General features: G+C 44.7%; 1 protein-coding gene and 1 long non-coding RNA gene across 6 annotated transcripts in view; both read right to left on the bottom strand.

Moving 5' to 3' along the window:
• Positions 1–3,730, bottom strand: LOC309336473. Its single transcript, XR_014154043.1, has 2 exons — positions 3,465–3,730; positions 1–2,497 (listed from the first exon to the last, which is right to left on the bottom strand). It is a non-coding gene; the product is annotated as an uncharacterized lncRNA (long non-coding RNA).
• A 292-nt stretch (positions 3,731–4,022) lies between these two features.
• SH3PXD2B (SH3 and PX domains 2B) overlaps positions 4,023–13,852 on the bottom strand; it is a 104,043-nt gene continuing 94,213 nt past the window's right edge. For all 5 annotated transcript variants that reach the window (XM_081852051.1, XM_081852048.1, XM_081852050.1 and 2 more), the window contains 3 exons: positions 13,710–13,759; positions 11,971–12,096; positions 4,023–10,152 (listed from right to left, as the gene is read on the bottom strand). In XM_081852051.1, coding sequence (XP_081708177.1) covers positions 8,614–10,152; positions 11,971–12,096; positions 13,710–13,759 — 1,715 coding nt within the window. In that variant the 3' untranslated portion in view covers positions 4,023–8,613. The remainder of the gene's footprint in view (positions 10,153–11,970; positions 12,097–13,709; positions 13,760–13,852) is intronic.

Below are 13,852 nucleotides of genomic sequence, written 5' to 3'. Positions count from 1 at the left end.
AAAAAAGGCAAGCTATCAATTCAGCATCTTTGAACTCTAAAAGGAGTCATGGTCCCTTCCCTACCTGTAGCTGTTGGCAAATCCTCCCAGGCTTACGTTAAGCTAGGTTGTCACATCATTTTCCATTTCACTGTAGATAATTTGACAGATTCTGATGCTTGTGACATGGAAGGAAGGCAAGAGGCCCTGGAAGGTTACAAAAAGCATACAGTAGAGACAACTCCCAAACCTTTTTTGCTTGACATTCAGTCACTCCAATAACTGGGCACCGTCTCTTTGCATTAGCATATTTCTTGCAAAGAGTGAAGATACCAAGACTTAACTGTAACACCTTAGGCTAACTAATTACCTGAAGGTGCAAAAGGTTTTTAATTGATATTACTTTTCTGTCCTTCAGTTAATAAGTAATATTTATTTATTTAATAAAATTATATACCACTTGGTTGTAATAAAACCTCTAGGCAGTTTCCAAGAAACACTAAAGTTATCAATAAAAAGCAGTTAAAAACAACTGAAAAATCAGCAGACAAAAAACATCAACATTTAAGCAACCCTACCAGGACACGTAAACAATGTTTTAATCAGGCCCTGAAAGCAGGATACCATCTTAGATGCTAATGTCAGAGGAGATTGCTCATAAGAATGTAACACGAGTTCTGTGTACATTTGTGCTGCCTTATATCCCATTAACTGAAGCATAGAATTGCGACTCACATGGTCACCTCTGCCAAAATGAATTTTCACAAATTCGCCATGCTATCTATTACTGGGTTTATACACTTTTCAGACTTTAAGCTAATCATGGAAGGCTTCCACTTTAAGAGCAGCTATGTGTGGAAACAAGTAAGACGTGCGACTTGGACTTCCTGAACATATTTCAACAACTCTTGGGAGCAAATAAAAGACCAATGATGGGCAAGCAACCAGAAAAATTGTGTCTCTCTGCCACAACTAATGTAACTGAGAACACGGCTTGAAAAGCACAATACTTCCATCATTTCCATCCCACTGTGCTGTTGCTCATTCAGGTGGCCCTTCCAGGTCTTATTTTCTTAGAGAAACAAATAAACAATGGTAGTAAATCATCTAAAACCACTTCTAATGCAACCTGCTGGGTTATTTGGATACAAGCATGGCAGTTAATGCTGTCTGGAAATGGTGGATGCATTTGAATTTCAGTTTAATCATTATAACAGGTCAAAGTCCCAAGTTGCTGCCAAGAACCTTCTCTTTATCAGGGCTCCAGGGAATTCTGGGTGTGGTGTAATCTGCTCCATGTGCCTCTCCATTGGGAAGGAAGCCAGTGTTGAGACTTGATGGGTTTTTGGGTTATTAAAACTGTAAGGTTGGCTGCCACCCACAGTGCAGCTTGGACTACAGTGAACAGAACACAATGGCTCCCCATCAGTCAATTCAAGCCCAAGATACTTCCTTGCCATGTGCTTTGCTGTCTGTCAAGCCTAAGCACAATTTAGGAACAAGGCAAAAGTGAGAGACATTCAACCAAGTAAAATTTGCAACTGAAGTGCTAGGACAACTGAAGGTGGGGGTTGGTATGGGAAGCCATCCTGCAGTCAGTTGATAATACTAGCCCTCTGGTTTTCACCGTGACTTTCACCCCATATACTGCAATAAGCAGCTTTATCTCCTACAATATAAGATGGGTCTGGGCTGCCAAATGCCAAGTAGCACTGCCATTCCTTTGGCTCCTAACAGCACAAGGGCAGGATTGTTGAGAGTCAGGCACTCAATACGTAATTATAACCAAGCCTTAAGGCACATGCAAAACTACTCAGCTTTCTGCATTTCCATTTCTGCTACGTTGCTCCTGAGTAATTTATCAGGGACTAACTGAAGAGATCAAAGGCAGCAGCTGAAGACCAGAAATTCACTTCCACCGCTGCCTCTAGCTAACAGGTGCTACTCAACAGTTACAAGGCTTAATGCAATGGGGGAAACAAGATTTGGGTAATTGCATTAATAGCACCACATAGTGGTCATTTGAAGCTCAGAACTGCACTAAAGAAGGCTAGAAGCAGGTCATATCATAAACACAAAAGGGGCTCCTTATCTTTCCCTCCTGGAACTCAAAACAGTTGCTCCTTTCTTACTGCTGGTAAGTCCAGAACGTTAGGTCCTGGAGTGATGTACAACACAAAGTTATTCCCACTAAATGACTTAACTTCTCTTGGAAGCCGCACAAGCTTTTGATCTGTGCACAAATTTCTAAAGTAGTATATGAGAGACTTAGGTTTTCTTTCAAACAAGCATGTAATTTAATAGCTCAGCAACAACAGGTGGACTACTCCATGGGATTGCAAATATAGCTAGCAATATAGCTAGGAGGATGACTATGAGGAGCTGGGTGAATAGGCCCCTGAATTCAGCTCCCTGTTCTTGAGGTTGGCCTGGAGCAAAGATACTGGATGCCACTGTTGCAGGAACATCTAGACTCCAGCTATAGGCCTTATGACAACCCTCCCTACTGCTTGCCTTCCTGCAAAATGATATTAAGTGGCACAACATTCTTTTTCTGTTCTACACTGCATTGTTTATTGGGCAAATAAACTGGAAAATCTATCTACATACATACACAGGTGCAAGTGAGAAATGCAGCAAAATGTTGCAGTGTAAAGATGCTCCATTCTCCTTTTCTCCCTGCCCATACCCAAAAGCAGCACATCAACACTCCAGGCCCAGTTAGATGCCCCGTCTTTATTGGGTGATTCTGAGTTCTACCCCCTCCCACACACAATGGATGGGATTCGGCTAATAAGTACTGTCAGCTCAAGTCTTGCATGAGGGATTCTGTTGGCACACACTGGCTCAGAAGGGACGTTTGCCATAGCACAACATTGAATTCTACCCTATAGCAATCCCCCCCCCCAGAAAGGGGTGGGGTATTTTGGCAAACCTTCATATGATCACAGCACTGGCACAATAGATTGACTTGCCATCTCCACCTAGCTGTAGAAACATCCTTGCCCCTCACTGCTGCGCTCTGAGGAAGGGGCCCGGAGTGAGACCTTGAAGCTGAGAAATGGCCTCCACTGCTTTGACCATGACAATGCCTCACGCTAAGGAAGGACCCTTGCCTCAGAATAAGGAGTGGTGTGCCCATAGTGGCGTATGGCAGGCCACTGATGCTCCAAGAAACTGCTGGAGCACCACCTGCTGCTTCCCTGCAGCAGCTGCACTCCATGCCTGGGTGTGGGGGAGCAGCCCAGGATAAGCTGGGGACAGCAGCAGGAGCGGGGGACCATTGCAGCTGAGCAGCAGCTGCAGACAGGCCAGCAGCTGCCCAGCCACTATACGCATGGCAGGCAGAGGTGGACGGTGCGGTTTGCTACCCCTGATGCTGTACACTGACCCCACATTCTCACTGAACTTCCCAGCAGTGTCACCACCCATGGATAATCCCATCCACGTGTATTACGAAGTTAGGAATGTTGTTGCATACTCACCCAGTTTGGACAAACACTTTTGGAGCTCTTTGCAGTCCAGTTGGGATCCTTTGACGCCATCCACGCATGTGACCGCTTCACAATTCCTCGCTGCAGGTAATTTATGAACAAAGAGGACCTTATGGGACACCACAGCTTACTACCTTTCATTGTGAAAACTTTTGGTGAAGGACTTTTTATTTTCGAACAAGCTTTATAGAAGGTTTAGCAAACCACTTGTATCCCCATTGCTGCTTGAGCATTCAAACTACTCCCAAATGTTAAAAGGTTACTGCAACAGGTCTAGCCTTGGCAGAAGCCCCCCCCCCCCACTCTGTGTGTGTTTAATAAATTCACGCTTGAAATAATGCATTATTCCCATTTCTCTAGCAGGTATGGCAGAGAAGGAAACAGTACAACCTTGGTAAAAACTTAGCTCCGGCAAGATTACACCAAGAGCAAGCAATACTCTTGCTTCTTTTGAGAGACAGATAGAGGCGACTTTCTAGGACTGTGAGGCATTTGTTCTGTTAAAACAGCATTTGACACGTCGGATAGACAGAAGGAAAAAAGCAAAAGTGTTGTAACAATTCTGCTTGAAACCAGTCAAGCTCATTTTTTTATTTCTTTTCCTAAAAAAAAACCCCAACAGCCGCCACCCTTTAATGTTGGAAGTATACATGATATTTTACACAGGCTACATCTATCATCCTCAGAAACCCTTCCCCCCCCACCCCAAATCCCACCCACGGTAAAGTACAGATTGATACAAGTTTACATAATACGAGACATTAAAACAGGCGTCTAATGTTTGCACAGGAAGGCAAGGCCATTTAGGCAGCCTCCCTCTGCCTCCAACATCCCAGTCAGAGGGCTGCAAAGCTGGCTTTGGTAAGCAAAAGGCTGAATATCCTTTATCCCCATAGTAAAGTTAGTTACCCTGGGATGTGATTTAGTGAGCTTGGTGGAAGGAAAACACAGTATGTGACTGTGGGCAAGTTTTACCTATGTGTCACAGGCAATAATTAGAATGATTCCCCCCCCCCCCAATTCAGCATAGACAGCTTTCCGCAGCCTGTGCCATTCCAGATGTTGTTGGATTACAACTCTCAACTTCCCTGACCAGTGACCTTGTTTGCTGGCTCTAATGGGAATTGGAGTCGTCCAAGCATTGGTTGTGGGAGGCTGGCCTAGGACAAAGTACTGAGGGAAGGCTTAGCTCACCAATGCTTCTCATGCCCAGCAAGTCAGGTCAGTATCATTGTCTGCATCCTGTGCAATAATAAAAAATGAGGCACAGAGGTGTGTGTGTCATGGGCTGCTTTCAGACACAGCACTATCAGTCCAGGGCCCCTTCTGTGAAGGTTTTGCCAAGGATAGAGAGGGGTGTGGAAGGAGAGCCCTGGGACTCGTGAGGAGGAAGCACCTCAAGATCTAGCAAAATGGGAACAAGAAAGGCCCTTGGGACGGAGACTGGGGTGGGTGGGGGAATGAGTCAAGTTGCTTCTCTTCATAGTAATTTTTTTTGGTATAAAGCAGTGTATTTTGGCATCGTGTTGTAGTGTTTACTACCACACATATAATCGAACAGAGAAGAGGGAAAAAGCAAATTCTTTACCTATCTGATGACATCACTAGAGCAGTTATCATAGGTTCAGAGCTGGGAGATGCAAGCACAAAAAGTGAATAATAAAATTTCATCTCCCATATGGCACAAAGGATACCTTGCTTACTGGCCATGCAAAGATGAGTGAGACCTATCTAACATAGAGATAACAAACGTGGTATCTTCCAGACATTGTCAGACTACAACTCCCATCAACCCTGATCATTGGTTTAGCCGATTTATTAATTAATTTTGGAATATTGATAACTTCTAAATGTTACAAAATACCATAACAGTATACAACAACAACAACAACAAAACAACAACAACAAAAGTAAAAATACAGTTAAAAAAATAAAATACTGCAGTGAACATACAGGTACATAGAGGATAAGGTGATGTCTCAGATACCCTGGTACCAAGTTGTTTAGGGCTTTATACTCTTAACAGTAAAATCTTAAATTTGGTCCTGTAAAGCATTTTGCCATCCAGTGCAGTTCTCTCCAGAAGGCAACCTGGCCATAAGCTGTGACTCCACATTCTGCATTCGTTGCAGCTTCCCAACCAAACACAAGCTCTACACAGAGCACACTGCAGCAATTCCATTGCAAGGGGACCACTGCATGGGCCACTGGAGCTAAGCTATCCCTGTCCAGAAACAGCCATAGCTGGCACACCAGCCAAAACTACCAAGCATTCCAAGGTACTGGAGCCCCCCGTGACAACAATGGATCAAGCAGCACTCTCAGACTACATACCTGTCCCTTCAGAGGAAGTGCAACCCCACCCACAGCAGGTAACTGACCTCTATCCTGGACAGTAGGTGCACACACACACACAGGGCCCTGAGTCTTACCAGGATTCAGCTCCAGTTTATCAACCCACCACTAAGTCCAGACACTGGCTCTGGGCTTGCGCACCATACCTGACTCAAATGCCAAAGAGAAAGAGTTGGGTGACATCAGTTTATCAATGGCAGTTAGCTCCAAATATTCTAATGGCCTCACCCAAAGGCTTCATATAGGCATTAAACAGAACTGGGGACAAGATGGGACCTCTTAACATAACTGCCGGGAAGCCAAAAGGCAATCTTCCAGTGCTAGTCTCTGAAACAGGCTCTGAAGTAGGAACGGACCACCGAAGAACATGCCCCCAGGTTCCATCTCTAAGAGGCAGTCCAAGAACACCATAGCGGATGGTATCAAAAGTCACAGAGATCAAGAAAGAGTAACATAGTCACACTCCCCCTATCCTTCTCTAGACAATGGTAGTTTATCAGGGCAACCAAGGCTGATCTGTCTCCAAACCAAGCCAGAATCCAGACTAGAATGGATCTAGATAATCTGCATCCTCAAAGGATGCTTGAAGCTGGTGATGGGAGTTGTAGCCCAACAACATTTAGGGTACCATGTTGGCTACTGCTGATCTAAGGGATGGACAGAAGAAACACTACAGCACTAAAAGGACAGTGCCTGTATCTAAGCTGGGACCAAAGCAACATGTCTTTAGGGAAAATGACATGTGAACTTCAAGTGCTGATTTTCAGAAAGCAAAGTTAGGAGATGGACTCCTTAATCCTCAATTTTTTTAAAAATAACCATTATATAGGAAGATTTATGACAGTATGCAGATTTAACTTAAGCCAGCCTTCCTCGAACTGGTATCCTCCAGGTGTCGAGTTGCATGTTCTCACCACCCCTAACTATTAGCCCTACTGGCTGGGGCTCATGTGATGGGGATTGTGGTTCAACATCTGGAAGGCACTAGATTGGGGAAGGTTGGCTTAAATTAAATCTGTATACTACCTGATTAAAGCAGGTAAGTGATGTTCAGCCCATGGGAGACTGAACTAGGCAGACTCACACCAATAATACACACATGGGAAATCATTGACCCTCTCTTGGTCAATGCAAACATGGTTTGTTTGTTTTTTACTGTTAGATCAGCAGTGAATCTATCCAGGTTTATATTTCTGAAAATAAAACCACTGATCCATTGCAGCAATGGTAAGATTGAGAGCAGGAGGCATTGCTCACTTGGCTTTTTCACACCCTGGAGATGAATACACATACACATGTATTAAATGAAAGGGGGGCAACGTATGTGAAGACATATATATTTCTAAACGCACATTTTATATTTCTTTCTCTGATGCCTCATGACCACTGCTCCAAAATATACATATGTCGTATTAAGCACATTGTGCTCTGAACCCAGCCCTCCTCCCATGGCATCACAGAAAATTGCCATGGTCCATAGTTAAAGAGGCCAGAATCAGACACATGCCTTCCCACTCAGATAAGTTAGAACAGCCCCAAGAACTATTGTTTTAGCCTCGCTGCATAACATCCACATTCCCCCTCTCCACCCTACAAATCAACACGGGTGAGAAACATGCTTTTTGGAAAGGGTAAGGAATAGAAATGGGTAAGGAATAGATAAAGTGGGGAGGGGTACAGCAAAACCTCCGCCCCTTGTGAAATCTAGATGCTACTTCCAGGTTGGGAAGCCTTGCAGTATAAATTATTAGCACCTACTGGAGGGCTACCATCCTGGCAGCTGTCATCTACCAGACCTGAGGAATCATGATAGGACAGCACTAGAGATCTACTTGCGTACAGGCGTGAATGCAGCTGTGCAATCTGTCCCTGAAGAGGCAGCACTTTGTTCTGCTAGCAGTCCTCCTGCCAGGAGGTCTTGGGAGTTATTTGAAACCTTACAGCGGAACAGTATGGATAACCTAATATAATATCTGCTTTATTTACTAAAAGGAGACTATAATACTGGGAGGGGAGCCTATACAAAGAGGTCAGCACAACAGACATCAAAAGAGGCATTAATGTGGGACCTACAGTGGCAGAAGGATTGCTCAAATATGGGGCAAAAGATACTTATACAAGGCTAGAAAGAATCTCTTAGCAGCTACTTGGACAGGCCTTTCCACCTAGGCATATCCTAGAACATCAAATTACTTATTCAGAGGCATATTAGCATCTGAATAACAGCAAAATGTGGCACGTGGTATTTAACAAGGGAACTCAGCACAAACAGTGGCTTTTCAATTTCTCATTTCCATTCATTGGTTAGCGGGACTCACTTCCATTTCCTCACCAAGCTGAAAACAAATCATCTCCCAGGTTTTTACATTCTAACGTGTGTGCGGGCCTTTTGTTTGCTACTGTGTGTTCCAGAACTTGAGAGACAATTTTAAAGAACACTTTTTTTAATCAGCCAGCCCTGTGAGGGGCAGGTGGACCTAAGCCACATGGAGGGTGGGGAAGGGATTAATTGTGTGTGTCTCTGTGAATTAACCTATTAAAAAGTATTTAGGGAATGAGCTGCCAAGAGTAGCAACAGTAGCAAAGCTACACTAATAGGAAGGCCTGTTTCCCTTGCTATTCTTTCTTGGAAATGACACAAGTTGGAATGTATGGTATCCCAGATACTTAAAAAAATAATAATAGAGCCAGCCTTATGAAAAACTATAAATAAACTAATTAAATATTTTGATACTAAAATGGGGAATGTTGAGCTGCTGCTTAATCTGAAGACAAATGGAGGGGCTTATGGCTTTTTTCTGAGATAATTGGAAGGAATCCAGCCTTCCCAACATGGCGCTCCAGCAAGGACCTTGCAGAACCACCAGCCGCTGCTGTTCTTCTCTCGGACTTCAAACAAGGTCCCTTCTTTAAAGCTGCTGGTTTCTTCATCGCCATCAAAATCTGCCACAGCCACATAGAGGGCTTCTCTGGAGACGTCTGAACTGGTGATGGGGACGGATCCTCTCTCCCTCTCCACAGGCTTGGGGATTCCTTTTGGGCCTAGGCCGCTTTTCGCTTTGGTATCATCTTGGCACGGAGCTGGCAGGAAACCTTTGGCTTTTGGTGGAACCAGCATCGGCCTGCCAGGCACAGAGGCAGCTCTCAGTTCAGGCACTTCCCTCTGTGGAGCTTTATTTTCTGGAGAGGGGGCAAACAAAGATGCAGGCGACGGTGTGGAGGCTTTCTTGGGAGGCGGCGGCCTCCTGGGTGGTACCACAGGCCGCTGAGGTGGTTCCCTGGAAGCTGGAAAGCTACCCTTGGAATCAGCCTCACTCAGCTTTGCGGAGCCAAAAGGAACTTTGGATGAAGCAGCCTCCTTGAAGACTTGGCTGTCTGGTCTGGATGGAGGCCTCATCTCCACAGCTGGCCTTTCCTGAGACCGGACAGAAGATTCCACAGGAAGTGCGTTGTTACTGAAGGCACTCTCGCCAGCCGTGGGGTCCTGATCAGAAGGCTTCTCTTGCGCTTTGGCAGGCCTGAGTTTGCTCCTCAGGTTGCAAATGTCTAGTTTGTCATCTCCCTGAGGGGGATCTGTCCTAGGGGCTGCTGCTGGCTTGGGTCTGACCTGAGGCTTTGATTTCAGGAAAGGGTTCGGGGTCCCGAGCTCAGGCTTGTCCTCCGGGGGCTCAACTTTTGGCTTGGCAGGCTTAACAGTGGGCCGAAGGTTCGGCTTCTTCACCTCTTTGGGAGACACCTTGTGCCCACACTCTAGCCCCATTTCGTTTTTCAGCTGGAACAGTTTCCCCTTCTCTGTTTTGAGCTCTTGCTTCCTGTTGTCCCTTGGAGGAACAGCCTGCTTGGGAGGAATCGCAGGCAAAATCATGCCAGGAGGCTTTGGAGGTGGCCTCTGTTCCAACCGCTGCCTTTCTATCAACTCCTCTTCAGATTTAATTATGGATTCCTTCCTTGGAGGGAGGCTCGGCTTCTCTTCGGCATCCCGATCACAAATCTCCTCGTACCCCATGGAGAGAGATGCATCGCTGCTCTCTGGCAGGGCACCCTTGGAAACCTCCTTCGCTTTCCATTTCCCTGCACTGTCTATGTCATTGGGTGGTGCTTCAGGCAGAGGCCTGGATGGCCCAAAGGCTTCTCCATTAGAGCTGCTCTCTGCCACACTGTCACCAAGCCGGAGCTGCACCATTTCATTCGGCAGTGGTGCCAAGAAGTTAGGTCTAGATGCGTTGCTAGTTTTCTTGTACTTGTCAATGAAAGTAGCTGGTGCCCAGCCTTCCTTCTCCTCTATCTGGATGTACCACCAACCACTCAGGTTCTTCTCAATGACCTGCGGAAGGAAAGAGAAACACCATGCCTTAGGTCTCTTGCCGCACCAGTAGCTTCAACTGCTCACACCAAAGCTGAGGGGGTTACTTAAGAACAGAGGTGGCTAACCCCCAGCCCAAGGGTGAAGCCATGCCCCAGCAATTTCTTTTCTGCCTCCCTCCCAATTCTAGGAGCAAAGGTGGTGGTGGAAATTAAGGAAGAGCTTCCACTTTCAAAACCATTTTTTTAAATTGCCATGGAGTCTCATTTCAGCCTTGAATCTTTTGGCATTTCCTCTCATAGTTAAGGAACTGCAGAAAGCTGTAGCTTCCTTATATTGCTCTTTAAACTTCTTATATTGTCCTAACCTTGGCCCTTCACTCTGCTTAACAGAATCTTCTGTTATTGAATTTATCTAACTGTCTGAAGGCGAGAATCATTTCACAAAGGACATTTCGTAGGTGTACAAGTTATTTTGTGTTTGTGCACACCTACAAATGTAATATGTGGATGCCATGCATGCATCTGTTGCAAGGGGAGTCATAGATTGGCTGCAACTCCTTGTTGAGTTAACACTCAGTAACACAACTGGGCTTGTCTCAGTGTAATGTATGAAATGGCTGAGGCCCTTGTGCAATACAAAATATAATCATGTACTTCTAGCTAGTTTGCACTATTAAATGGGAATCACTCTCTTGTACCGGTGCATCCACCCATGCATATGTATTCAGAGCATCAAAAGTAGCAGACCACATTTCAAGTCAGCTCTCTTCTCCAAGCAAACGTGGACACACACAGCACAAGAATCCAATTGGCCAAGAAAACTACTTGGCCACTAGGTGTCAGCAATGAGCCATAGATGAGGTACCACCAGCAAGATACTAAACTCCAAATTTTTAAAGGCTGATACAGCTAATTAACATCCCCATTTCTAAATGCGTGCGCGCACACACACACATAGTGTAGTTGTGTGTGTGTGTTTTATGGAGCAAATCACTTCAAGAATCTTTTTTCTTGTTGTATCAATAAAAATCTTTTTTTTAAAAAAGATTCTTGAATATAGTGGTTGCATATATAAAATAAATAAAAATATTTTTAAAATGTAATTTTAATTGGGGATAGGAAAAGAAAAAGTGGGAGATAAATGCAATATATAAATAAATAGTAAGCAGTATGCAAATATTTAAAGCTGATAAGGCAAAAATCTGACGAAGGAAAAAGTGAAAGTTCAGGGTGAGCAGGCAGCTGGAGGAGATCAGTGCCTGCATTACCAGAAGTTGAAAGATGGTTGCAGTTTCAGCACACATTCCATTCATGGTGGAGAAACAGAGAATACCTCCTTTTTATACTTCTACCTTCTCCCAGTGAAAGGGGCTGCTATGCATGTGTGGAGGGAGGATGGAAAGGTGAGCTGTTCCACACACCTTTTAAAACGGAATACGAACATACCAGTCAGACTAGAAGACAGCACACCAGGGAGGATTATCCTTCCTTACTCACCGATAGAAGGACAGAAAGTTGACCCTCATCCCCAGTGCTTTTTTCTCGGGCGGATGCAGGAGCACGCATACCCCTAAACATTTTGTGAATCTTTGTACTTTTGTCCATTTACTGTATTTATTTTCCCCGATTTGAACTATAAAATGGTGATTTTCTTGAGTCAAAATGGGAGTACTCCTAAACTTTTTTTTTTTTAGGGAAAATAGCACTGCTCATCCCTGTCAACCATCAGCATAAAGCAACTGTATCAGACAACTACTGCAAACACAAAGGATTTAGCATGCGGACCCGTGGAAAGCCCCAAAGGGCATGGAGAAGAGCAGGGCGGATGCAGCCTCACCTCTACTTTCATTCCTGCTTGGAAGCTGATGCCGTCCGGGATAGTAGTCTGGAAGTCAGCAATAGTGTAATACTCCTCTTCCACTTGCGGGGGCACAGGGGGCTTAGGCAGGTTGAGGCCACGGGGCTGTTGCAGAAACAACACACATCAGCCTACTTCTGTCCGAAGACGACAAGGGACAATATACCCCACTGCCCTCCAAATTAGCCCACAAGGAAGGTAGCATTTGGCTGGCAGGTTCATGTGGCTTCACTGATTTTACAGTTACTGCAGACAAGCTCATCTTTCAAGAGAGGCCACACGGGATTAAAGATGCTGGAGATGTTTAGCAGGTCTGGGCCTGGAAACGAACTTCCAGACGTCATACTGCTTGCCTCAAAGGGGAGGAGAGCCTTAGAAGCTCATGAATTCTTGTGCAGCTCAGATTAAAATTCAGCTCTGCAGAGAAGTATTCCCAGCTTCAGCCCTGCTTTGAATGGCTGCTCCTGGGAAAACTATCGCTGAAGAAGCAAAACCCCCTCACTTTCCCCCAAGGGATCTTCTTACCCTAAGAGTTCCCTCTGTGGGGTTTTATTTTCAACTCTCTGTAGACTCTTTTATCAGTGAATATAGTCACTTTCTAATACTATGTTATAAAAGGAATGACTTGGAAAATGGGCCAAGTTTGCTTTAAAAAACAAAATCTATTTCAGGAACATCTATACAGACATATCTCAACTGCTGACCCTGCTAGCTTTGTGTGCTCCAGGGCCTCATGGGGAAGGCAACGTTTCCTCGGTCAATCCCTGAACTTGAGGGGAAAGTTATATGCATAGAGAAACAAATGCATAAAGCTTATAAGCAAAGCTTTCCTTAGTCCATGCTCCCATGATGGATTAAGAATATATACTCTATATGCATGCAGTGTACAGTAGTACCTTGGGTTACATATGCTACAGGTTACAGATTCCATTAACCCAGAAATATTACCTCGGGTTAAGAACTTTGCTTCAGGATGAGAACAGAAATTGTGCTCTGGTGGCACGGCAGCAGCGGGAGGCCCCATTAGCTAAAGCACTGCTTCAGGTTAAGAACAGTTTCAGGTTAAGAACAGACCTCCGGAACGAGTTAAGTACTTAACCTGAGGTAACACTGTACATTGTCACATATGGTAGGTAAGTAGTCTTATTTCCAGAGCACCTGTGCTATGGAAACTGCCACAACTGAAGTATATTTTGTGGGTGGCTGCTGGCCATAAACACAACAGAAAAGGCCTGTGCAGCTACTTCAAAACAGAATGGTATATACTCATTCGTAAGGCAAGAGTCCCTTGACAGAAGAAAGCAGATCTGGGGGGGGGGGGTTAAGCCTCACTCCTGCACCAGCTATATAAGGTAGAACCACTGCACATGTGGATCACAAGGATGAATATTTGGGAAGCTTCTCATGCAATGAATTTTGTGCCTGGGTTCAGTTGCACAAGGCATGCATGTAGAAAGAACTATTTCCCCCTTTATATATTGCGGCAATGGCCTGATCCTTACCAGAGCATTATTTTATCACTTCCATATTCATCCATTCATTAAGAAGCAAGTTACATACACGGACATGTTTGCACATGGGAATCTCTGCCAAAATGCAAAATGCAGCAAGACAAGCTGTGTCCCTTTCTACCACCACCGGTCTAGCTTATTTTTGTTCTGTGTATTTAATAATGCACCAGAACTCCCCAGCTTAAAGCAACTGTGGCCAATACTTACTATTGTGAGATCTCGACGAGGAGGGGGTCTCTGTCTCATCTTTGGTGATTCTGCCAAGAAAATATTTCATTGTGATTAAAGGATATCAAAACATGCTTCAAAAAGTGATACTTAAGAAGAACTAACAAGACCCCACCAGTCCA

The sequence above is a fragment of the Podarcis erhardii genome, assembly GCF_964252035.2.
Source record: "Podarcis erhardii genome assembly, chromosome: 2".
NCBI classification, from domain to species: domain Eukaryota; kingdom Metazoa; phylum Chordata; class Lepidosauria; order Squamata; family Lacertidae; genus Podarcis; species Podarcis erhardii.
The sequence above is the reverse complement of the archived record's forward strand: the minus strand, read 5'-3'. Positions and strand labels throughout refer to the sequence as shown.